This window comes from Diplotaxodon limnothrissa, linkage group LG17 (genome assembly GCF_057381915.1).
Source record: "Diplotaxodon limnothrissa isolate DT_005_m linkage group LG17, D_limnothrissa_male_GT1.1, whole genome shotgun sequence".
NCBI classification, from domain to species: Eukaryota; Metazoa; Chordata; class Actinopteri; order Cichliformes; family Cichlidae; genus Diplotaxodon; species Diplotaxodon limnothrissa.
In genome coordinates this window covers 37,483,372-37,509,494 of record NC_140612.1, presented here as the reverse complement: position 1 = coordinate 37,509,494, position 26,123 = coordinate 37,483,372, and the positions used below count along the sequence as shown (strand labels likewise).

General features: G+C 40.6%; 2 protein-coding genes across 2 annotated transcripts in view; one reads left to right on the top strand and one right to left on the bottom strand.

Annotated features, from left to right (window-relative positions):
• Positions 1–12,546, bottom strand: part of cerk (ceramide kinase) — a 51,598-nt gene extending 39,052 nt beyond the window's left edge. The window contains exon 1 of the mRNA XM_085375663.1: positions 12,332–12,546. Coding sequence (XP_085231789.1) covers positions 12,332–12,470 — 139 coding nt within the window. The 5' untranslated portion in view covers positions 12,471–12,546. The remainder of the gene's footprint in view (positions 1–12,331) is intronic.
• Positions 12,547–14,194: 1,648 nt separating this feature from the next.
• The window catches only part of tbc1d22a (TBC1 domain family, member 22a), a 163,649-nt gene continuing 151,720 nt past the window's right edge, over positions 14,195–26,123 (top strand). Inside the window, exons 1-4 of the mRNA XM_085375485.1 lie at positions 14,195–14,387; positions 14,850–14,906; positions 21,639–21,822; positions 23,023–23,275. Of these exons, the coding sequence (XP_085231611.1) occupies positions 14,326–14,387; positions 14,850–14,906; positions 21,639–21,822; positions 23,023–23,275 (556 nt within the window). The 5' untranslated portion in view covers positions 14,195–14,325. The remainder of the gene's footprint in view (positions 14,388–14,849; positions 14,907–21,638; positions 21,823–23,022; positions 23,276–26,123) is intronic.

Here is a 26,123-nt window from a genome sequence, read left to right as displayed (position 1 = left end):
ATTAATGTTCCTGCAGCCTTTTATTTAATCACTTTGAACATTTGTAAAGCTAATTACTGACATCTGTCAGTTACTTTTGCCATGCTTGGATGGTTGTTAAGTGACTCTTGGAGCTTCCTTGACCTTTTGCCCATTTTTTTAAAAACCTGCCCAGTGGCAGAATTGTTTGTCCCTGATCACATGTTAAAGGTCTTGACCTGTTCCGAGTTTCCCTTGAACTCCTAAAAGCTAGACAGTATATCGTGACACAGTGTATACAGGTTGAATGCTGATTGGTAGAAAAGCAGATTCATCTAGAAAAAGAGGAAGAATGCTAAAACAATAAGGAACAAAGAAGCACGAATAAGGACGATGTTGACTGGTTTTTAACACTCTCTTTGTGTGTTTACGTACAGAGTTCTCTTTTCTGCTGTTAGAACCAAATAAACAAACTTAACCTGATGTACCTGTCGACTGAGCTCTGTCTGTTTCTATTTGGTTTTAACTTGGTTTAGTCCTCCTTCCACCGAGAAATCGACATGATCATACTTTTGTAGTATGTGCATTTTGCTAGCCAACTGTAAATAAGCTCTTAGGTATTTGCTCAGGCTTCTTTTTCCCAACAAGGGAGCGGGCAGCTTAACTGGCATGGGATCAAGGCCAAGTTCAAAGACACACTCACATGCAGTGTGGATCAGGAGAAACATAATGAGCAGTTCTCCAACCCTGCCATCTAACTCTGAACCTCAAACCCTGGCAATGGCAGTGCGCTGCTTTGCCCCAAGTGTGCGTGTAATCCCCGGCTCAGGCACCGTTAGTGCCTTTCTCTACTGAGCCAGAAACATTCATATCCTCAGGGCCTCGGCTGCCACTAGTTTCCACTCAACCCACGTGAGATGAATTAACACCTGCGATGCAAAAGGGAACACTATTAAAAGGCAAGACCAGTCTGAAGACTTTTTACACCATCCCTGAAGTTGTCAGACAGGATTGTATACTAAATGTTATGTGGATTTTTTGAACTTGTAACTCTGTTATAAGACTTCTAGCAGATTTGATCAGTTTACCCAAAGAGTGATTATTCACTCTGAAAAAAGTTCAAAAACAAAAACAGATTTTTCATGTGACTGCTTGAGTCACATCATAACAGTCCGGATTCCCCCGAATGGAAACCACTTTGGTCAACACCATCACCCTACAGTCTCTCTCATGCTCGTTCCAATTATTTAGGCTTTTTTTTTTTCCCCCACCAGGAAGTAAAACTCTTAATCCAGACACTTCTTTTAATACACTTTCACATACCAATGCATGCTTTGGTTTTAAATCGGACAAGGCAGGTTTCTCATGCTTCTGTCCACACCCTTCTGCAGTGAAGACAACAATTACACAAGCACGAACATTGCTTGTGTAACTGTTGCATTCATAAGCTATGGTTTTAATTCCCATGCCTAGAAAAATCTAGGTAGTTGCAAGAACTGGCTGATGACGTATGGTAAATGGACAGGTATTTGCACAGCGCTTTTTCTACTCAAGCTGACTTCTCAAAACACTTCCTATTACAAGTCTTACTAAGTCACACACATATGCATTGGGTTTTTTTCTAGATGGATCAGGAGCAACCTGTGATTTAGTATCTTGCACATGGTATGGACCGGTAGGACAGGATCAATCGACTGACCTTGCAATTGGTAGATCATCCTCACTCGACTGCTCCCGTCTCTCTACCAGCCGAAAAGTGCTTGGTAGTCCCTCTCTTTCCCCTTCGTCACGTAGTGATGTGTACGACACCCCAAACTTTGTGACTTCATGTATACAAATTTGATACTGTAAATGCACTTATGCACTTAAATCCGTGACTTATTTTATTAGAATCTCCACTTCCTTAATAGTAAGATGGATTACTATATAAATAGGCCCAAGTGTGGGTAAAATAGTGTCTTTTCCACCCACGACTATCACCCAGGTGCAGGATTTTGTTAGCGTGTTTGTCAAAAAGAGCACGGATTACTGCAGTCATTTCTTTAAGTGTGTCATATTTGAAGAAGAACACGGCAATGAAGTGCAAAGTCAATGAAGTGGCCCTTCAGGTACCTTGAAAGGTAGATATTCAGCAGCACTTGACGAGGATTGAGAGCCACCGGTCTTAGCAATACTAATTTCCTTTGGTAATGGAACAAAAAGGATCTTTTGTAAATTTAATGGAGTTTAGGAGGTCAGTTAAACTTCATTCCTTTGGTAAATACTTTCAACCATTTAACTCAAGAGCACAGTTCTGAAGAAAAGCTATTGTTCATTTTGGCACACTTTGAAAAAGGTAAGGCAGAATTGTGCCTTTTGGCTTTTTCTTTTTGGAATTCTGAACAGTACAATATGGCAACTACTCATGCAAGCATTTGGCCATCTTGCCTGGAAAAAAGGCCCCAAAATGAGCTGCAACAAATCAGTCAATGAATGTCCGATTCTATGGTCCTGCTGTCTTTATTGTCAGGATTTGATTTGTCATAAAGGATAGCATTTTTGATTTAAGACTGATGTCCAGTCAATCAAATTTCACAGGTAAAATGTTTAATTAAGACATTTTGGTACTTTAATCCTTAATGAAAACAGCTGCAAGTTTCAGTCCTACACACTTCATAGACAAGGCTATGATGGCTCCCTCTTTGAGAATCTCTTTGCTCACAAAGGTCAAGACAAGACTACTTCCTGTTGGGAAAAGTCACAAGTTCTCCAAGCCCAGGGGTCGAGCCGGGTGTCAAAGACGCTTTCTGACCAAACAGTTACAGAGACTTCCTTAAGGTTTGCAGCCACTGCTGTGTTACTCTGAGAACTATACACCTTTTATTTTTGCTGCTAGCATTCAACAGTGACGAAGCACGTGAGCTGGCTAACACAGCTCCATAACAAGCTGGAGGGTGTGATAATTGGAGCGCTGCACTCTGTGTGTTTTAAAGTTTTCAGGTCTAACCAATACAGGATTTTTAAGAGCAATACTAATAATAAAGATGTCGCTAACATCTGCTCTATATATATATATAATTATTTATTTACTTATTTATTTACGCTTCGCCCATCATATCAGCAACCAGCTGATCATATCACTTCGTTCCAAACAAAGTGCTCACTGACAAACTATACAACAAATGATTCACATGGTTATCTCTTCTTTATTTTACTTCCACTTATTGGCTGTTGTAAATGCCTCTACGGGGGGAAAATAGTTATATAAGCTGATAATATTATCACACTCATAAACAGGTTGGACTCTAGAATAACAGAGTTTCAAAAGGAGCTACATGAATTTAGGCTAGTGGCTGAAAATGCCCTTTTTGTTTTTCTTAAATTAAATAACCTTTCTTTGCCGGTAGCCATTTTTGATCGTAACACATAAATACAGCAACAGCCTATGTATACAAGAGCCACTAACTTTATATGGGCCATCTTGGACAGACTGCAGCTCTTTGTGCTGGTAGTGATTGCCTCCAACAGCTCAACTATTGGATCCTTTGTGCCTCCATTGCCAAAATGTGCCGGTCCAAATGTGGGAAACCAATGAACCAAACCCATTCAGATCCCCTTTGACAGCAGTGATCTTACGTCCTTGTATTCATATTTCACTTGCCAAAGCAAGTTGACAGATATTCTTGCAAAATTTATGTCACTCTGATGCTCCTGAATCAAACATGCAATTCCTCTTTTGAAGGGAAGTGCAATAAAGCCTGGACTTTACTCTCAGTCCATTTCTGTCCGTTTTGTCACTTCTTGCGGCTGTCTGTGGTTTACACAGCTAATGTGAAATCCCTTCTGTGACATCTCTGCTTATGTTTCCACTGCACTAGTCACCATATACTGGTCTCACTGCTATGTTCCTCTTGTATTCGAAATTACCTACCTTGATGTAGGAGCAAAAATAATATGCGTGTGGGATTTCCTCCAAATGTTCCAAACTATGAAAAAAAAGTGTTTACTTACTTAGGTACCCAATTTCATTTTAATTCATGGGCTAAACACTGCTTTAGTTTATTGGAGTGGGCTACAACTGAAAATATTTTGCCTAGAAACCTTTAAAGTCCCCTCAAAAATTCTCAAGTATTATAGCTCACAAAAGTCAGTGTTTTATAGTCCACATTTAATATACCCACCATTTATAAAACAGATGCTAAACAGCCAGGATAGTCTGAAGTAAGGTGAGTGCAATTTCTCAATATTATGTCTCATTTATCCACACTGATCGCAAAGAAATACTATAGAATAGAATAGAATAGAATAGCCTTTATTGTCATTGTACAGAGTACAACGAAATTGGAGTGCCACTCCCTTGGTGCAAGTTTCAATAATAAATATAAATGTAAAATATAAAAAGTACAAAAAAAAACAATCGTAAGTACTCAAACAATAGTATGTACAATATATACAGGATAGCAGCATTAATATAATGACAGTGACGGTATGGAATAGGTTCAATTGTTTTTGTGCTTATTTACTACGGTGATAGCTCTGGGAAAGAAGCTATCCCTGAATCTGTTTGTCCTGGTTTTATGTGACCTGTACCGTCGGCCTGACGGTAATAGTTCAAACAGTTGGTTGCTGGGGTGAGAGTGGTCCTTGATGATATTGCCATATATAATCCCTGATCAAAGAAGGTCAGCATAAGGTCGTGCTGCCTTAATTTGGTGTGGTCTCTTAGTAACATGGCTGCAAATGTGACAATTCAAACCCCTGCTAAAGTTTGGACAACAGCTCTTAAGATTTGATCAGTGTGTAACAACAAAAAGTGTGAAATACAGTGAAATGCACAAAACAGTCCTAATCTCTCACTTCCACAATTTGCAAAGCCATCCAGCAGGCCAGACACTTCTGGTAATATGCCTGACACACATGCGATACAGTGAGGTGTATTAAATGTTAGTGTGAAGCACTGCTGCTGGGCTTTAATAGGCATTCCTGTGGCGCAACATAATCCTTTTTCTCCCGAGACTTGCAGCTACTTTAGCGGCAGCACCTTTAATTCAGATTGAACTGATAAAAACCAGTTCGATCAGCAAGGAGCTGCGTCTCTACAGGTGCATGTGTGAGGCTCGTGATCCATCCAGCTCATCCTGCTTCCCTAAAGCAAGATGGCATCCTGCTCGACTGGATTCCGCTGAACACACCGGTCTCCTACACAGTCAACGCAACGTCTGAAATCCTTGTCACACCCCAGCTGTTTTTCACTCGGGCGTTGAAGTGACGCCACCCCGGACATTTTCTCCTCAGCCCCCCTCAATTCGAGTTGTGAAATACACGACAGATTTAGACACGGCTCCTCTGAATTTTGATCTTGAGTCGGCGAACCCTATGCGTTCGTGCACGTCCACGGGAGACTTCGCTTGTGTTTATGATATCTCCGAGAATACGGCGCGTGCCCTTGCCTCCTTTCAGTCCTCTGACAACAATGAGCTGTCATCATATTCATATTCTGCTGCTGTTCTCGGCACCCCTCCCTTTACACATTGGTTCACTATGTAATCCCTTTATTTATAGTGTGGTGTGGCACTGACAGTGTGTTAGAGGACAAGCCAGTGCAAGCTTAAGGAAATGCTTAGGTGTTCCCTCCTGTTTGTATTGTTTCTATGTTATTCCGTTTTCTGCTTCGATCCCGAGCCTTCCTAGTCACATGTGTTTGCAAAAGATGAGACAAGATTTAGCTGAGTGTGTGAAAGTTACCAAAACTGTTGCTGATATTACAAAGCTTTCAAATAGCTTGGTGCTATCAGTGCCACATCATCATGCAGCTTTACTGCGTGATTAGCTTTTCCTCCTGTTGACCCAAAGCTCAGGTGAACAGAGCAATCACCGTAATGACAGATCCTGCATTGCTGCTGTCAGTGATGCAGTGTAAACCTGCGCAGTTTACCCAATCTCCAGCTGTCGCTTTCTGGCAGTGTTTATTTCTCTGTATCTCTCCCCCTCCCTCCCTCTGCAGCCGTCTCTCAGCATACAGACAGGGCTGTGCATTGAGCACCAGCTTTAGATTACAAAGCGCAGATCTGCCTGGGTACACATGGCAGTGAGCTGTCAAACAAGACGTGGATTTCTCCCAGGCACAATGGGTTTGTTAAGCCAACGCTTAGGTAAACAGATGGAGAGGAAAGGACAACCAAGGTGGAAGATGTAACAGGAGAAGAGTGGTGCCAGTGATGCTGCTAGTTCTCTACTATGCTAAAAAGTCACAGTCTATGATTTCAATATTTATGTTCACTGCAGCTCCGGTTGCTGCTTTTGGAGACATGCGTACGGCACTGCTGATCAGGTCGCACCCCCCACTTTGGCCAGGTGGAATGATATACAGTGGGGCAAAAAAGTATTTAGTCAGCCACCGATTGTGCAAGTTCCCCCACTTAAAATGATGACAGAGGTCAGTAATTTGCACCAGAGGTACACTTCAACTGTGAGAGACAGAATGTGAAAGAAAAAAAATCCATGAATCCACATGGTAGGATTTGTAAAGAATTTATTCGTAAATCAGGGTGGAAAATAAGTATTTGGTCAATAACAAAAATACAACTCAATACTTTGTAACATAACCTTTGTTGGCAATAACAGAGGTCAAACGTTTACTATAGGTCTTTACCAGGTTTGCACACACAGTAGCTGGTATTTTGGCCCATTCCTCCATGCAGATCTTCTCGAGAGCAGTGATGTTTTGGGGCTGTCGCCGAGCAACACGGACTTTCAACTCCCGCCACAGATTTTCTATGGGGTTGAGGTCTGGAGACTGGCTAGGCCACTCCAGGACTTTCAAATGCTTCTTACGGAGCCACTCCTTTGTTGCCCGGGCGGTGTGTTTTGGATCATTGTCATGTTGGAAGACCCAGCCTCGTTTCATCTTCAAAGTTCTCACTGATGGGATAGCTCAGTAGGTAAAGTGGTCGCCCCATGATCGGAAGGTCGGCGGTTCGAATCCACTTAACGGCTACCCTGAGGTACCCCTGAGCAAGGTACCGTCCCTACACACTGCTCCCCGGGCGCCTGCTTACTGGGCTGCCCACTGCTTCACTGAGTGAATGGGTCAAATGCAGAGAAAAACAAGTAATTTCCCCATGGGGATCAATAAAGTATCCATTATTATTATTATTATTATTATTATTATTATTATTATTATTATTATTATTATGATGGAAGGAGGTTTTGGCTCAAAATCTCACGATACATGGTCCCGTTCATTCTGTCCTTAACACGGATCAGTCGTCCTGTCCCCTTGGCAGAAAAACAGCCCCATAGCATGATGTTTCCACCCCCATGCTTCACAGTAGGTATGGTGTTCTTGGGATGCAACTCAGTATTCTTCTTCCTCCAAACACGACGAGTTGAGTTTATACCAAAAAGTTCTACTTTGGTTTCATCTGACCACATGACATTCTCCCAATCCTCTGCTGTATCATCCATGTGCTCTCTGGCAAACTTCAGACGGGCCTGGACATGCACTGGCTTCAGCAGCGGAACACGTCTGGCACTGCAGGATTTGATTCCCTGCCGTTGTAGTGTGTTACTGATGGTGACCTTTGTTACTTTGGTCCCAGCTCTCTGCAGGTCATTCACCAGGTGCCCCCGTGTGGTTCTGGGATCTTTGCTCACCGTTCTCATGATCATTTTGACCCCACGGGATGAGATCTTGCGTGGAGCCCCAGATCGAGGGAGATTATCAGTGGTCTTGTATGTCTTCCATTTTCTGGTGATTGCTCCCACAGTTGATTTTTTTCACACCAAGCTGCTTGCCTATTGTAGATTCACTCTTCCCAGTCTGGTGCAGGTCTACAATACTTTTCCTGGTGTCCTTCGAAAGCTCTTTGGTCTTGGCCATGGCGGAGTTTGGAGTCTGACTGTTTGAGGCTGTGGACAGGTGTCTTTTATACAGATGATGAGTTCAAACAGGTGCCATTCATACAGGTAACGAGTGGGGGACAGAAAAGCTTCTTACAGAAGACGTTACAGGTCTGTGAGAGCCAGAGATTTTCCTTGTTTGAGGTGACCAAATACTTATTTTCCACCCTGATTTACGAATAAATTCTTTACAAATCCTACCATGTGGATTCATGGATTTTTTTTTTCACATTCTGTCTCTCACAGTTGAAGTGTACCTCTGGTGCAAATTACTGACCTCTGTCATCATTTTAAGTGGGGGAACTTGCACAATCGGTGGCTGACTAAATACTTTTTTGCCCCACTGTACTAATGGATGGTCACGGCATGTGGTGCAGACATTCATATTACAAAAAGATTGATACCTAAAGGTCTCCGCCCCACCTTGTCATCTAGTGTAACCAACAGGTGTAAATCCATCCATAATTATTTATTAGATGGATTGGTACCAGCTTCCAGTTTGGATTCGGGAAACAGACACTATCTCTACTTTTAAGATGTGGCTTAAAACTTTCCTTTTTGCTAAAGCATAGAGTTAGGGCTGGACCAGGTGACCCTGAATCTTCCCTTACTTATGCAGCAATAGGTGTAGGCTGCTGGGGGATTCCCATGATGCATCGAGTATTTCTTCTTCAGTCACCTTTCTCATTCACCTCTCTGCATTGAATCATATTTGTTATTAGTCACAGCATGTCTTTTATCTCGTCTTCCTTCTTTCACCCCAACCGGTTGCAGCAGATGGCCCCGCCCCTCCCTGAACCTGGTTCTGCCGTAGGTTTCTTCCTGTTAAAAGGGAGTTTTTCCTTCCCACTGTCACCAACGTGCTTGCTCATAGGGGGTCATATGATTGTTGAGTTTTTCTCTATATGTATTATTGTAAAATTGAAATTGAGTCCAGCCTGGGGTCTTTTCTGTGTAGGTTTTTCACGTTCTCCTCATATCTGCAGTGGTTTTCCCCGGATACTCCGGCTTCCTCCCACAGTCCAAAGACGTGGAATTAGCAGGGTTAAGTTCATTTGTAAATTCTAAAAACCGTGAATGTTCCTGTGAATGGCCTCTGTGTTAGCCCTGCCGCAGGTTAGTGATCTATCCAGGATGTTCCCTGGATAGGGTAAAAAGCATGGTTGGGCTTTGAAAGCCTTAATTTATAAATCCAGAGACTTTTGGATTGCCATTTATGTCACCCACAGGATGGACTATAATAGCTAAAGTACAAAATTTCAACTTTTGACCAAATACCAACAGATATACACACACCGACTTTGCTCGTCAATGTTCTGAACCAACAGATTGTGACAATGGTAAACATTATCTCAATGATAACATGGTTCCCTTGTCATAAGCCATTTTCATCCACATTCTGCACAATGTTAAGATGTTTCTCCCAAGTAGCGCACAACATCCACTCCTCCACCTCACTACTCTGATAAAAAAATAATAATTTGGTTAGCTGAGCTGAGGAAGCTGCCTACGTAGATCAGGAGCAGGTCGGAGACACCAGTGACTATGGAAGACAGACTATTACCTGAGCTTTTCTCACCTCTGTGCATCCCTGCATTACGTGGACTTTGTACTGGCAGGTTAAACACAGTTTACTGTCTGATCTGAATATGTCAGGCTTACGTCCTAATGTGCACCTTTGTTGCGCAATGTCTAGAAAAGTGCAGGGCTCTGCTGATTGCGTGACAAGGCACTATATCACTATTTCTGTCTTTTCACAACCCTTTGCGACCGAGTTGTAGTCCTGTCTGACTAATGGACAAAAATCAGCCTAGGTTTGCTTTGTCTCTTAACTTTGTCTCAGGCCGATTTTCGATACTTTCAATATTGATAAAAGTGAAGCCCTGCACGCCGGGTGTCTATGCAGCGCTGACATATGGGAAAGCAAAAATCTAAACCTCCCCCTCTGGCAGGGAGAGACATTCAGGCTTAGAGGGCCTGAGGAAGTATTGCTTGCTAAGTATAGTAATTTGGAGGGAAGGGGAAGCACTCTCTAAAGCATATGCCATGATTTATTCACGACTTTACTCTGATCTGAATTGCATCAGAGCAGTGACTCAACCATTATGTGGACAGAGCATTTACTCCAAGGCTCAGAGGCCATCTCAGTGACTGGCTTTTGTTTGTCTGCGTCTGTATCTGTGTGCAGTTTACATCTGGAAGCTCTGTTTTAAACAAATTCACATATAAGGTCAAGTGGTAACATCATTATTATCACGTTAACACAATTTATGGTTTCGGGTGTCAACTTCATCTTCTGGAAAATCTTCTATGGGCGGAGATGGAATATACAAGCTGGGGAGGATCTGTCAAACTTGAGTCATGCTGAATCATTTTTGACTATGATGTTTTTTTCCGTCTCTGTCGCGCAACAGATTCCCAGAAATGCCTAGCTTGGTTCCAGTTAGGAGTTACAAAAGCTAAATTGACGGTGATGAAGAAAAATGCTGCTACTGTGACCTGACTGAGTTCATCTGGAATATCCCTACTGTGAAAGACAACCACAAGTGCGATAGGGAAAAGTGTGGAATGTTTATGACAGTTAGGTCACTGGCGATAGCACAGAAACTGAGCACTTGTTTACGTGAGGGAAAATTCCAGCCACCATCCTTTTCTTCATTAAAGTCACTGATTAACCACACTGTACTGGCTGTACTTGTGATAATCGCACTCCACAGAAGTGTTATATGTTGAACCCACTGGCAAAGTGTCCTTGCTTGCTTCCCAACTCCACAATAAAGCCGACCTGCTCTTGTCACAGAGATCACTAGGGGGTGGGAGAGGGATTTTGATGTAGTTACACTGAGCATAGACTCAATAAATGGAAGTCTTTATGGCAGGTTATTATAGGGCGCTTGATACCACTTTGAGGAAGGTCAATGGGCAGGTTTAAATTTAAAGTGTGCGGAGCCAGCTGTAATCACTCTACTCGATCGTGGTACAGTAATTGCAGACCAGGGAGCTCATCTCGATGAACAAACATTAGCCTCTGGAGGTTATCTGAGGGTCCGGATTAAGTGGAAGTTGTCTGATGCGACGATGGGAAAGGGCGGAAAAAATAAAATAAAATTGGGAGCCCTGCTTGATAACCACAGCAACGAGAAGTGAATGCACATGCCATTAATCCAGTAAATTAATCTCGACCACAGTACACCAGCTGGGTGTAAAACCATAAAAGATAAATATGTTAGGTAATCAAAACTGGGAGAAAGAGAAATGAGAAAGCCATCCAGGCAAAAGCAAGGAACTATGGACGGACAGTCGTAAGCTAGAAAAGAAACAGACGCTTCTAGGTTGCAAAAAACATCACTGCAACTACAACTATTTGTCAGGAAGTGTGTGAAATTGTCAACTACGCAGCAAATGTTGTTGTTGTTTTTTTGTTTTTTAAAAATGGTGAAACCAGTTCATAGTTTTGAAAACGAAGATTTTTGGTTTTCTCATTTACTGAACTATTCATATCATGTGTGTATTGCAAGCAGCAACACATCCTGAAAGTGATAAAACCTGCAGTTCTACTAGTGGCCACTTGGACTCCAAGACAGCGAGTCGATTCCCATAAAGCTCCTTATTAAAATCCCCAACAGCTTGTACATAAAAATAAATTTGGTCTTTGAGTTTAAAATGCCAATCTGTAGACTTCTTCAAGGTATTCACGCAAGCTTGGTGTGGGTAGAAGGCCATCTTTTTATGGCATGCATACAGCTGAAACAGCAGTATGTGGTTATGTAGATCTGCTTACAACTGCAGTACTTAATAGAACAATGCTTGGGTTAAACTTGTAAACAAGCAGCAGACTTCTGGTTTGGACAGCCTGGAGTTACAGTAAAGTGGATATAGTGAGGGTAGAACTCAATCCCGGCTCTGACTTCTTCTTTTCCTCTTGCCTGCTCAAACTCGCCAGGTTATACTGACCAAGCTTAATGTGTTTTCTAAACGAGCTGACACCGTGAACGTTTTCAAAGAACTCACCGGACCATTTCATGACTGAATTAATGAATGAAGTGCTTCCTGGAGGGGGGCATGTCAAATAACAGTGAACCCATAACAGTGAACCCTGCAGGCTGCACATTAGAAACACCGGCTGCTAACGACCTGCGACTTAAAAAACCCAACAAGAACAATAAACCCCCCACACCTGTGTGACCTGCACCTGTCAGTGAACGGAGCTGAACTACCACAGCTTCATATCCTGATTGAGGCTTTCTCAACATGTGCCTACTCTGATCAGGAGCCCAAACAGCTGCTGCAGTTTTTTTCTTTTTGCATATATAACAATGGTTTCATGTCCTGAAGGCAAATAGTGGATGAACATATAGGCAAATATGCTGCGCTCTAAAATACCATTCACATTCACGTTTCCACTTTGCCATGTTAAATGAATACTGATGTGTTTAGCCGGTGTCTATTTCGTCAGTTTCCCCCATGAAACCTACACTTATGTCACACTTACCTGAGTCACAAGTCCCCGAGCATGGTTTTCTACTTTTCTCAACCGGTTTCCACGCCAAAACACTGCGACCGAGAACTACTTCTACCTGCCTGTGCTTCTGAAAGAGCTGCGATGACAGTAACGTGACTTGTTTCTCCATATTACCGATCCTAGGTGTGACTCGTTACGCCGCTGGATGCTCCTCATTGCAACTTTATTATCGCCCGCGCGTGCCAAGTGTCTGCGCTGTTTGCAGTGGTTACGCCGGTCGGCCTGAGCCGTCAGGGAAAGGCAGGGGGGGGACTTAGGATGAAGATCGTGTATGAGAAAGATGACTCACTCAGTAATAAAAATCAACCTGGTCTAATAATAATAATAAACGTTATTTATAAAGCAGACTTAAAACCAAGGGTATACCAAGGTGCTTAACAAGTAACATAGAGAATAAAAGGAAGATAATAGAAATAGAAATGTGACCATAATATGAAAAAAATAAATTTAGAGCCTTTTTGGGAAAACTTTGTTGACTCCATTTATATGTAGGGGATTTTCACATTCTTCTCTAAAGAGGTATGTGCCACCCTGCCTAGACCTTATGCCCCTCCTTTGCCCCCATGTAAAATTTTAACGATCCACCACTGATTATGACTCACAATGTAAATAACATAAAGGGAAAATTAGGGCAGAGTGAGCCCTCTTACCTTTAAGGCTACCAATTTCAAAACAAAGTATCTACAAGGGTAAGCGTGTGTACGGAAGATTAGGGCCACTGGAAAAATAAAAAACAGGTCTGAATTCTGAGAAAAAAAGTCAAATTTCGGAGAAAAATTGATTAATGTTAGAATTCTGACTTTTTACTCAGAATTGTGAAAATAAAAAACAAAAGAACATTTGTTTTTCCCTGTCCTGTACATATGAGCACACTGACTCTGACTTAAAGCATTTGCCTTTTAACAAAACACACTCTAGAAGCAAGTCTCACCACTAGATAGATAGATAGATAGATAGATAGATAGATAGATAGATAGATAGATAGATAGATAGATAGATAGAAACAGCAAATACAAACTAAACTTTATGCAGGTTGCCTTCATTGGCACCGCACTAGCTGTAGATATGTACACGTAACAATAATAGTGGGTTATTTTTCTGATGAGCGGAGCTAGAACTTAGCAGAACAGAAAGGCCAAACGTGTTGTTTACCGAGTCAAGTCATCCTCATATTCATATAGTTACTCCACAATGATAATCCATTTGCTGTAATACTGTAATATTAACTATTACTTTATACAGCCAGTTTATTAAACATTTAGTTGATATGTGGTTTCCAGGACAATTTATTGTTTATTATAGCCTCAAAAAAAGCATCATTCAAGTTTAATTTCCAAATTCCCAAGCACATAAAACCTGTATTAATAGAATCACCTGTCAGTTCACCAAGTTCATAAAATAAGTTTGAAAAGCCTAAAATAAACCTGACTTTATTTTATACATAGTGAGAACCAACATTCAATATATGGCATCACACAAACTACAGATTTATATTACAAAAATTGTATGAGAACCGATCTATTTAAAGATTCTGCCTGAAAAACAATGTATACATATTATATGAACATTTCTAAATATCCAAAAAACCCTCCTATGATCCTGTCCATGTATTTTCGTTGGTGATATTGTATGCCTTCCCTCTGGTCCTGATGCTGGAGGGTCTCTTTGATTCACAGTCGGAGTTTCTGTCAACACAGCAAAGGCCGTGGAGCATGACGTCAGCGTCCTATTAAAAAAATGCTCCTACCGACAACCAGATCTCACTTGTGATTGGGTTACAGTGAGGAAGTGTCACCCCAGCCAATCACAGTCGCGTTTACTTGCCGATTAGGCAGTATCAACATGGCAGCTTTCTGAGTTTTGGAGGAGGGGAGCTGGTGTAAATAAACAGACATTTAACATTTTTGAGATAACGACAGCGTCGGGTTGTTTTAGTTTAGGACTGAGTGGACCGCTGCGGGAAGATGTCGAGCGACGGAAACAAAAAACAGTTCTGGAAAAGGAATGCAGCGAAGGTTCCTGGCAGGTGAGTGACGTGTTCCCTCCTGCTTGTTAGCTTAGCGTAGCTAGCTTCACTCAGCTGACGCTGCGCTGCTGCTCTTCAAACGCCAACTTTCACTTTGATTGTTGGGGCTTTGCTGTTGGACAAAGTTCCCATTCTTGTCACTGGCCAACGTCTGTGGTAAAAACGTCTCGTAGACGCATTTTACCCCTTGCAACTGTTAGCTAGGCTAAGAGCTAGGCTGCTAACAGTGGCTAATAGTTCATCAGTACTCCGTCGCAGAGTTGTAACTAATGACACAGTAACTATTTCACAACACGAGTAGTCAAGGTCTCACGGCAAATTATTGCACTTCGGGTCACACGGAGTCTCACTCCTGCAGTTTAAACTGGTATTGTTTTAAATAGCTTAAAGCTAACATGCTAGCTTGCCAGCCAGTGATCGAATAGTTCATTCATTTCCATTCTATCTTTTCCACTTCCTCAGCATTCAGCATGTGTACGGTGCACAGCATCCACCCTTCGACCCGCTCCTTCATGCAAAGTAAGTTAAACCGACTTCCTTGTTGTAAAAATAAATACCATGTGATCTTGGTGAAGTTCTCTGGCCCAATGTCAGTTTTTGTGTCATGTGATAAACTAGACTTCAAAGCCCAATTGATGTCGACCCGGTACTTTGCTTCAGATTAAAAAAAGTGATGTACTGTTGAGTGGAGAAAAAAAACTGTCCCTACCATGGGAAATTATTATTGTTTTGTGTTAATAATGGTTGGTTTTGGAAAAAAAGTTATTATCCATTTAGATTAGGTCATTCTCTTTGAATGGGACGTAACTGTATACTTGTTTTTTTTGTTTGTTTGTTTTTGCTTGAGTTCTGTTGTTGTCACTAGCAGAAATCATTTGCCTTCTGCTGAAGGTTTAAAATCAATGATCTGTCTCAGTTGTTCCATCTGTATCAGATGCTGAAACCGATGTTTTATTGATGCTTACCACTTTTGGGGGGGGGGGGTTACTTCATGAAATCATGAAAAAATACCTAAATGTCTTTCAGCTCTTTTTCACACTACTTTTAAACATTTTGCCAGCACAAAATTAATTTGACATAACAAAAGAAAAAAGATTCTGCCTCTGCTGTCTCTGCTCTGTTCACCCTGTCTATACTCCAGCTGTCAGTCAGTGTGTCTGTTTGGTGGACGATACACACGGCAGACGGGGTGAACCCTGCTGTTAGGTTACATTCACATCAAATCTGGTTGTCTGGCGCCTTCCTGAAGGATTACATGGAGGTGTGGCTCTGTTTGTGTGATAACACAAAATTACTGTGGGGATTAACTTATTTCTCTAGTTTACTTCTTTGTTTTGGTTAATGCCTCCCTGCAAACACCATCGACCATCATTGCCTTCTCCCACAGTAACCAGTAGGGCTGTTCGATATAACGATATATATCGGATGCCGATATAAAAACGTCTATCGTTTCATTTTACGCTATCGTTTGTTTCGTGGTGTCGCAAAATGAACTGTTTACAGCAATATTCTTTCATCGTTTTGATGGTCACTGTAGTGGCTATATTAATTTCTTAAACTTCTCTTTCTCTTATATTTTATATAACCACACTACAGACGGACAAGCGCCTGTTTTTATGCGTTGTGGTTAGCAACAACGATGGTAACACCATCGCGTGTCCGCTTGTTTATGTTCCACATAAACCTTTCACCATAAAGCTCAAGATCCTGTTGAGACTTTTCAAAATAAACTGAACCACGTGAAAGAGCAGATTATTTACGGATGAGAAGCAAAAAAAGAGCCGCCAGGTGCTAAAAAATAAACCTTAGACTCAAACGTTAGAACAGGCTTTTCCCCGCAGCACGCCGTGTATAAATACTCAAAAAGAAAACGGCGGCCGTTACAACTTATGTCTAAAACTGTATAGTTTCATGCATCTGTTAAAACACTCGACTCCAGCTACATGACGCGCAGCTGGAAACACTTCCCGCAAGTCGAGCTGCCCGAGATTCACAGAATTTAAAGAAAATGTTACATTTTTGTGATTTATATCGTTATATGATTTTGGTCATATCGCACAGCCCTAGTAACCAGCACTTTCTGCTTTATGTCATAAGCAGATTGTTTTGTTTGTTTTTTTTATCAGTTTTTGTGAGATAACTGATAAATGGCTCAAATGCTATAAGTAGGCTACTTGAGCAATTTGACCAATTTGAAATGTTCATTATTGCACCTTCAGTTTACCGGACCTTGTGAAAACGCAATCCTGTGAGCAGCAATGTTTTTTGTGGGGAAAATAATTTATGTACACTTAAAAAGGCGGCTAATTTCAGCTTATTTAAAGGTAGGCCTGTTTTATCCAATGTATTGGTGCTGAGATAGATTTCTTCTACCTCAGTTTGTCACGGCACAAAACGCTCAGGTGTGGCTGAATGGCTGCTGTATTTTTAGCCACATCCCAGTGACGAATGTGGACGTATATGTTTTTCCATTACACAACTGACGAATGAACATACCATCTGTGACATCATGGGCTGGGTTGAGCCTATTATTACTTACAGTTACTTCAATGTGTGTAATGTCATTTGTCAAGTCTTTCAGTTATAATTCTGGTAATCTTCTGTTTTGCACTTTGAAACTGCAGAACTGGAATGACCACAGAGGCAGTGACTCTACAAGAAAGTCCAGTCATTTTGTGACTGGGTAAACAAGTTGAAGAAAGTTGAGCAATTCTAAGCCTTGATTATACTTTCTGTGTCTGCATGTCCACTAAGGCTCCAAGTGATGTAAATTTCATCATTAGATGGTGGGCACAAGGGTCTGTGTGCACGTCTGCGTGCCTGTCTGTTAATTGTGATTGTCTGCGGAGAGTTGTCATTACAGTGCTCCAACTATACATGCTCATGTGTGGTTGGAGCATAGCAGCTCTCCGTGTCCATGTCTGCAATAGAGTATAATCAATAGTGATGAAACGGTTGATTCTAATATAAGTAGTATTGGTATCAAAGCTGGTATTGGTATTGGATCAATACTGGTGAGATACCTTGTTTCTGTCCTCAAGGTTCAGTATGTATCCCACTAAACTGTTTTGAAAAAGATTATTTTTATTGGAAATGAGGGAAAATATATCTCAAAAAGCACTAGTGCTGGGCGATATGACGATATATATCGTGTGGAGGATAGAAAAGTGTCTATCTTGCCATTTGTCTTCTATCGTTTCTAACCCAAATTTTAGATATTATTACATAAAATATATAATTAACCCTTTACAACCGGTCGGAGCAGGCACACTCCGTTTTACCTAACTATTTTTAAATCCCTGTAGAACTGGAACCACGTAAGGTAGTGCAATAAATTTTTTTGCATGTGAAACCGGAGGAGTTGTACTTACATCTTATGCCATTAGCTTGTCCTAGGTCACGGTTTCCTTCCACATATAGCTTTGCAAAAATTGTATAAGAAGAAAAAAGCAAAAACATAATATTCCAGAAACACGCTTTGCTGATGTTCATAGCACTTCCTACGTTGGCATATACGTCAACGCGAACTATTGCATGTCCGCCATTACCTGCCCGAAACTGGAAGTGACGTCATTTTTGCGAAAGGGCCTTATTAGCCTTTGTTGGTGTTTTTAGTCATGTTAGACTTTATGCTTTTCTGTATAGTTTCTGGGATGGTTAGAACTCAAATTACACTGTTGGAAATAGTTTATTTTGATGCATTATAATATTTATTTTCATTTTTCCTGTAGTATATAAAAAATTAGTGTATCTCAAAAATAAAACTATGAAGACACTCAAAATAAATTTCTCGTGGGTGGAAAGTATTTTGTATTTACAGTTTTGAGGGATACACCTCTTAATTTTTTCTAACTAGAGATATATGTAAAAAACTAAACAAAAACGATTTTCAATTGTTTTTGTAGTTAATTGCACTACAATTTTTTTGCAATTTATGTAGTTATTATGGACTTAATGCATACATATTATTAAAATTTGGGCTATAACGGTTGTATTGATATATGGAAACTTGAAATGCTCCCACAAATGGGACTACAGCATGTAAAAACATAAAGATAAGCTCTGGCGGACTTGGTTCTATGGTAGGTCTTAAAGGGTTAAATAGCCTGTGGCAAATATATTAGTGTTGTCTTCTCACTATACATGCTCTTAACTTTATGCAAGAGAAAATAAAGTATAAAAAAATGATATTTTTCGCAACGAAACTCTGTCTCGTGGTTTGCGAGCTGGTGCTGCTGTACGTGCACCCGGATTTGCGACATACTTTACGGTAACTCAAAACAAAGACTGCACCCTCGGCACTCGCTGTTTACAGACTGCGTACTTTCTAGATGACCACAGGTCAGGTGGTATATCATGATATATATCGTTATCGTGATATAAAATAATTCATATCATGATAAATATTTTTTCCATATCGCCCAGCACTAAAGAGCACTATAAAAATATATCTTTAAACAGAATTTGACCCAAAGTCCTTTAAAGGAAAACACAATCAAATTCCAGGTCTAAAGCAAAATCCAACTTCAAAATACATGAAAAGCTGAAAGGTCTGTTTTGTTGTTAGCTAATTATTGTGGAAAATAAATATTTAGTGTTCATTAAAAAATGTTCATATTGATGATTCATCTTGTAAATCATAACACATTGCTCTCCCTTCCATAGGCTGTCTCTAAGCTGAAAGTCTCAGTATTGGTGTCGGAAATATTGACTTCTTATTTTTTTTGGTTTTGGATTAATATCAAAAATTGCTTTAAAGTAATTTGAGAAACATCGTTCCGTGTGGACAAAAGAAAGTTTCACATTATCAAAAAATAAAAGTGGGGCCTTGAAGTTTGTCTACACAGATGTCCAGTGTGTTGTAGAATAGTATAGCATACCATATAGTGGCATTAGCAGTGTCTCTAACATTAGTAGAGGTGCAGCATTTATGAAAGTCTAGGCAGATACCAATAATATTGTTTAAAATCATAGCTTTCATGGCATACATACAGTATAGCACAGCTTAATTTTAAGTGGCCTGAACTGGACCGTTAATACTAGTGTCCTGTAAACTATTGAAAAACACTTACAACTTGTGCCCCTTTCTTTCAGAGTAGCATTCAAAGAAGTGCTAGTGTAACAAATAACGCCTGTCAGCACTGCTCTATGGGCTGTGGGCTTGCAACTGTAAGAAATAAATGAGTAAAATCACAAAAACCCAGACTATTTTTATTTCAAAAACAATAATTTTCTGTCAATTTGCAAAAAAAACCATTTTTCTTTTTATCGTGAGCTCACTGTTTTTGTTTGTTTGTTTTAAGAAAAAGAAAACTTTGTTGACAACAGGAAATGGCTAGATCCTTTCTCTCTTTTTAATAGAATACTAACAAAGCAAAACACATCTACTTCAGTCATTTACTGGTTTATCTTTTACTTAATTGGTTTGGTGTAGTATGCCAGACCATAGGTAATGACTTCAGAACTGATGAGAATACAGTTAAAAGCTCTCCTCTGACAAACTTAACAGCTTAAGAGTTTTGCAGTCAGCAATGTGTCTGTCCATTCATTTTATAATTTCACTTGAGGTTTGTCACTTACACTCACATTTACTTTAGTAAACTCACTTCTGAGCAGGACATAGTGTAGAGTTCTTTTTCTCTCTGGATTTCTCTCATACACGCACTCAAATAGAGGGGAACACAGTCTCCTCTTCAGTAATAACCCTTTTCTTTCTTCTGATTAATGTTTACTCGGTTAGATTTCCACAGAGGGTTGAAATTAATTTGCGTGTTTTCAAACTTTCCCTTTCTTTTGAGTTAGGATGGAAGTTGGCCAACGTGTACACGTCTCCTGGTTCTTTCTTATGGTAATAACCGTCTTTGTAATAGGGAAATTACAGTTCGGGGGTGGTAGTGCTTTGGCAGACCGTGTGCATCTTCAGACTGCAGAGAGTGTCTGTTGTCAGATGAGGGCAGTGTCAAAAATGTGGTACAACCGGTCTGTTGTACACTTCTTGCTTGTGCTGCTGTCAGTCCTTCATGTTATTTTGATGCTTTTCCCATTCCTGGTAAACACCGCTGCCGCTCACTTCCCTGTTCCAGCTCACTCGTCAGCCAATCAGCATTTGACAGACACGCCGCATGATCCATGTCAAGCAGCGTGCAGTTAGGATTTTGTAGGCAAATAGCAAAAAATTGTGTTACAGATGAAAACGGAGCTAAATTAAACTGTATCCTTGCAGCCTCAATAAAGTAACTCAAAGAAATTTTAAGTAACTCAATGAAACTTTTAAGCTAATGATGTACTTCAGTTAATGTGTCTCTGTGCACGTGTGTGCTTTTGTACATGTGGTAATTCGCACACTGGGTTGATTCGTGAACTGGGTCTGCACGCAAGGGTGATCTGAAGTAATCCTTAAACCTGTAAAATAAGCCAAAGATATGTTTGGAGGGGGAAAAAACAGAGCAGCGTTATATGAAAAGAACACCTTGCAAAGTGTTCAGCATGGGGGTGGAATTTATTCCGCTTCGGGCCTGTGTGCATGCTGTTGCACAGGCAGGCGTTACACGGATAGAAAGAGACGAAGGGATTCCGCTAAATCGCTGCAGATTGTGGATAGAATTATGAAGAAGTCAGTCAAGGAAGTGAAACTGATCCAAAACATGCTTCGAAATACACCACGACCTACCTCAGGAAACAGAAAGTAGAAAGCGGTAAAACCATGCTGTGCGTACATCACAGCCTAAACATGGATCAAACTTGAAGTGAAAATTACATAATGAATGGACAGACACACAGCTGTCTGCAGCACTCTTTTAAGCTGTTGTGTCTGTCAAAGCGGCACTTTTGCAATTAAAAGTATCCTACTGACTTGGAAAGGCGTCCAAAATGTTGTCCCTGTAAGAAGAACTGTTTATTTGGTTTATAAAATAAAAAGGTAGCAGTCATTAATAATTGAAGAATGACTCATATTGATTTGCTTATTGATTTGACCTAAAAGCTGTCCTTTTGATTTGTACTGGGATTAGCTTTACTAAAATAAAGCTAAGCTGAGTGTTTTTGTGTAAAATTGAAATATTTTACAATATGTGAACGACAAATGCTAGCTCATTTATTAATTCCTAATTTTAATTAATTATTCATCTCACATTCTCTTTTCTCTTGTTTTCTTTCCTTCTCTCACCCTCTGCACCCATCCCTTTTCTCTTCTTTTTTCGAAAACCACTTCTTTTTTTCCCCCATTATCCTGTTTTTTTCTCTGTCCTTCAGTCTGATCAAAGCAGGCAACAAGCCTCCTCCAGCCACTCCAGGCAAGCCCAAGAAGGCGACCACCTTCCAGGAGTTTGAGAGCATCACGAGCGACGCCTGGGATGTCGGGGATGACGACGACGAGCTGCTGGCCATGGCTGCGCAGAACCTCAACATCGAGGTGGTCATGGAAACAGCCAATAAGGTAAACTACTTTAAAGCAGTTTTGCCTGATTGATGTCTTTCCACTGCAGTAGCACATTTTCCTATGTCTGTGTAGAAGGAAGCACTCATCACCAATCAACACTGCTTCAGTGTATTTTGTGAAATACTAATGATTCTTTTGTTTCTGGGTATTCATTTGCTAGCGTTTATTCATATTCCTGAACACAGTTTAATTATTTATAATCATTATTATGTGTATGTGTTAGTCCTCATAGGGAAATAATTCCTCTGCATTTAACCCATTCACCCAGTGAAGCAGTGGGCAGCCACCAATGCAGCGCCCGGGGAGCAGTGTGTAGGGACGGTACCTTGCTCAGGGGTACCTCAGGGTAGCCGTTCAGTGGAGTTGAACCCCCGACCTTCCGATCATGGGGCCACCACTCTACCTACTGAGCTATCCCTGCCCCAAACAGTTTTTCATCTCTGCTATTTTACATGTTCTTATTTGTGTCCATAAATAATATGTAGCAACTTTTAAAGGGCAAATAGGTTCATATTTGAAGGCTGGAGGTGTTGGTAGGTAAGCTCACAACATGAACACTTCATTTCTATTGTTTTAACATACATATCATTTGAAATACACGATTAATTATCATTAAAAATGACTTGGATAGGCCCTTAAATCTACAGCGTTAGTTTTAAAGGAATGTCATGGTAAAGTCTTCTTTTAAAGCGCCCTTGTCTTGGTTGCCAGGGTGATGTGTCCTCTCTGAAGAGTCTGGACAACATACATGCTGCAGACATAAAATAAACTTCCTGTTAAAATAGATTCCTCTCTAAACTATGCCGCCTGCCATGAAAGAAATGGTACAAGTTGTGGCCTTGAGCGCAAACAATTCAATGGCTTTTTTAAAGATTATTTCAGATTTTGCTGCATTTGCTGAAATTAAAATATTGGAGATTTACTAAGGATAGTGTGTTCATTAACTGAGGTAAGGACAACTTTTAACAAATTGAAAGATTTTTCTTTTCATAGAGTTATTATGCATTTTATCTTTAAGAGGGGAAATTTTACAAAATTGCACAGTTTGCATTTCTCTCAAGCATGTAGCAGCTGCAAAAAAACCCCCCAACACGTTAGTTTACTCATCTAAGCGAGTTGTACGCCTTATGTGTTCTGGGGAGGTTACCAGCCTTAAGCTCACCAAGGTTTCACCTTGTTTTTCTATCTGTTGAACAGGTAATTGAGAATCACAGCAAGCAACAGGAGAAACAGAGGCAGGATGAGACATCAGAGCTGGACCGAAGAGAAGACGACACACAGGAGGAGGTGGCAGAGGACGACGAGGACAATGAAGAAGAGGAAGAGGAGGACAGGGTGGAAGAGGGAGACGCGACCAGCCCTGAGGTATTATTTGGATCCCAGAGCAGCCCTTACACTGATGGCCGCCTAGTGAAGTCCCACAGCGAAGCTCCAATTGGATCACCTAAAGGTTAGTGAGCAACATTACTCAGTGTTCTGCGAGTTTTTTTTCTTTTTTTAAGCCCAAGTGCTCACTAAGAGAAATTTCTGCAAAGATACACTTAAATCCGTAAATGAGTTTCTGAGGAGGGCAATACATGGAAGGTGAATAGGGCATCTTTTAGAAAATGTCACCGCTGTAACTTCTAATGCAACGCCATAAATAGGTTTGTTGCTTTGCGAAAAATCCATTAAACACAATTAAAAATGATCGACATAGTTAGGTTTTTAGTGATGATGCACTTTTTATAAGCTCAGAAAGTTGGAGTGTTTGTGGCGCCAGTATTTTTAGTGGGGTTTATTTACTGTGCCTCACAGCTGCTTTGAGACTTGGCAGATGTTGTCATTCTGCAGTGAGAACATCTGCTAAGACTGCTAATGTTGTACTTTGAGCAGACGTGTTTGTGTAGTGCTCAGCATGAAAATTACTTTAAATTTAATTCAGTGAAAAATTGTTGAATTTATCATTAACATCACTTCAGGAATAAGAAAATAAATAAAACAGTAATTCACCCGAGTTCCGCTAATTTAAAGTCTTGAAATTAGTTGAATTATATTGCTGAAATTGAACTCAAAAAGCAATTCAATACAATTCAAAAAGCATAAGTAGGAGATGGAAAGTTAAGCTATTACTGCTTCTTTTCATATTATTGAGAACAGTTCTTTTCTATGTTGAAGTTCAGTCACCACACACGCATATTTTTAACTGTCAAATGGTAAAAAGAGTAGCTACAATATCACATTAAACCTCAGCCACAGGGGCCTAGAGCCTGGTTGGCAACCACCAAGCTGGTTGCTATGGAAAAATGAGTATTCCCTGACCAGTTGTTGCAGGTTTGCTTGCTGTCAGTCGGTGAAATTGATAAGAAAGAGAAGGAGAGAGCAATGCTGTACCAAAAACTTGATTGCTGCTAGCAGATGCCACGGTTGCTGGTAATTTGCATGGGAGTTGCTGACTTGTCTGCAAACACTCTCCAACTGCTTGCTAAGCAGTAGTAAAACTATGAAGAGCACAATGCAAACCAGATACTGTCTGTTTGACTTCACAGTAAGAGTTGCATTTTTGGAAATGTGTTGCTTTGAGCAGTAAAGGTTCTTGATGAATATTCTCAGCTTTCAGTTTGTGTAAAACTTCAGTTTCTCTCATGCTCTGGGGTTAGTTTGTGAGTAGGGCTGGGCCATATCATACTGTTCACGGTAATACAAGTATAATATTAGGCAACGATAAGAAAATGAAATATCGCAATAGAATATGAAAAAACGCACATGTGCAGTGCCTTTGTTTTCATATGCACATGGCAGAAAAAGCATGGTGGCGACGGAGAAAGAGAAGGGCGAAGGCGGATCGTTGAATGAAACAGATGAACCAGAATTGGTTTGTAAAAATGCTGCAACTTCAGTGGTGTGGAACTGGTTTGGTTTTCGACCGTCAGATACGCAACAAAGCACTATTTTTGGTAGAGCATGCAAGCAGGCCGTCGTTATTACCATGTTTTTCAGAAAATAAGGCACACTTAAAATCAATCCTTTGATTTTCAGAAAAATCGACAGTGCCCCTTATAATCTGGTGCGCCTTATGTATGAATTCTGGTTGTGTTTACTGACCTCCAACTGATTTTATGTGATACACGGTTAAAAAATCTGTCAAAAATGTTTTAGTACAACTTTGCTAAGCTACGAAGCCGCACCGCTTGATGGATTGTCAGAGCATTACGGCTACCGTAGTCTGGAGCCTCACGGAATAATACGTACTGGGCTTGCACATAACATTACCGTATTGTGTGTGTATAACCTCTTTTTAAGTTTTGTGGATATTATACATGGTTATACTCAGGATATGTCGGCCAGTTTCCACTGGAAATGCCTTTTGGTTAAACTGTCAGCAAGGAATTTGTGAAGATGTTTCAGCTCTCATCCAAGTTCTAAAAACAGAGGGTTGAGAGTCTCGGGTATTAAAACCGTAGTGAGTGTCGTCCGCTTTCGAAGTGACTGTTGACCCACTGTTGATCATGTGAGTCATCATGCGAGCCAAGGTGCGGGTCATTACAATCACCGGGGGTTAAAGGGGAAACCACTTGCCCCACCCTATCGTGTAGCCTATCAAGGTCACCTGAGGTCGATAGGGGAAGTGCCTGAGAAGGGATCTCAAGACTGCATTTTATGTAGCTGATAGCTACGCATAATATTGACACTGAAGTCTCAGAATCAGCAAACCTGATGATTAGTTTTACATTAGAACTCATTATTCATTAACAGTGTTGGGTAAGTTACTTTAAAATAGTAACTTAGTTACATTACTAGTTACTTCTCTCAAAAGTAACTCAGTTACTTCAAGTTACTCGTTACTTTCAAAGTAACTAGTTACTAGGGAAAGTAACTTTGGTTTTACTCAGAATTCTCTTGTTAATGTGTTGCTCCCATAACTTTGCAGTCTTCTAGCTTGCTTACTTGCCACAGTGCACTGTGCCACCTACCAATAGAAAGAAAAAGATAATGTGCATATTTCCACGAGAGAAATCCCACGCCTGGACCGTCATTGACTGCTGCCATGATTCTAGCCTACGTCACAGCGTCATGTGCGCCTTTTACATCCAACACAAAAACTGCAGTCGTGGTGCTTTCGATTGTACTCAGAACTCGGAAATTCTGCCTTCTGAATAGGAAGATGTAGGTAACACCAGACTGCAGATGAGCTGCATACAGGGCTGGACTGGGACAGAAAATTGTCCTGGGCATTTTGACTAGAGACCGGCCCACCATTATAGGAAAAATCATAAAGCCTTTGAATGAAAATAAACACTGTTGTGACAGTGATGTTC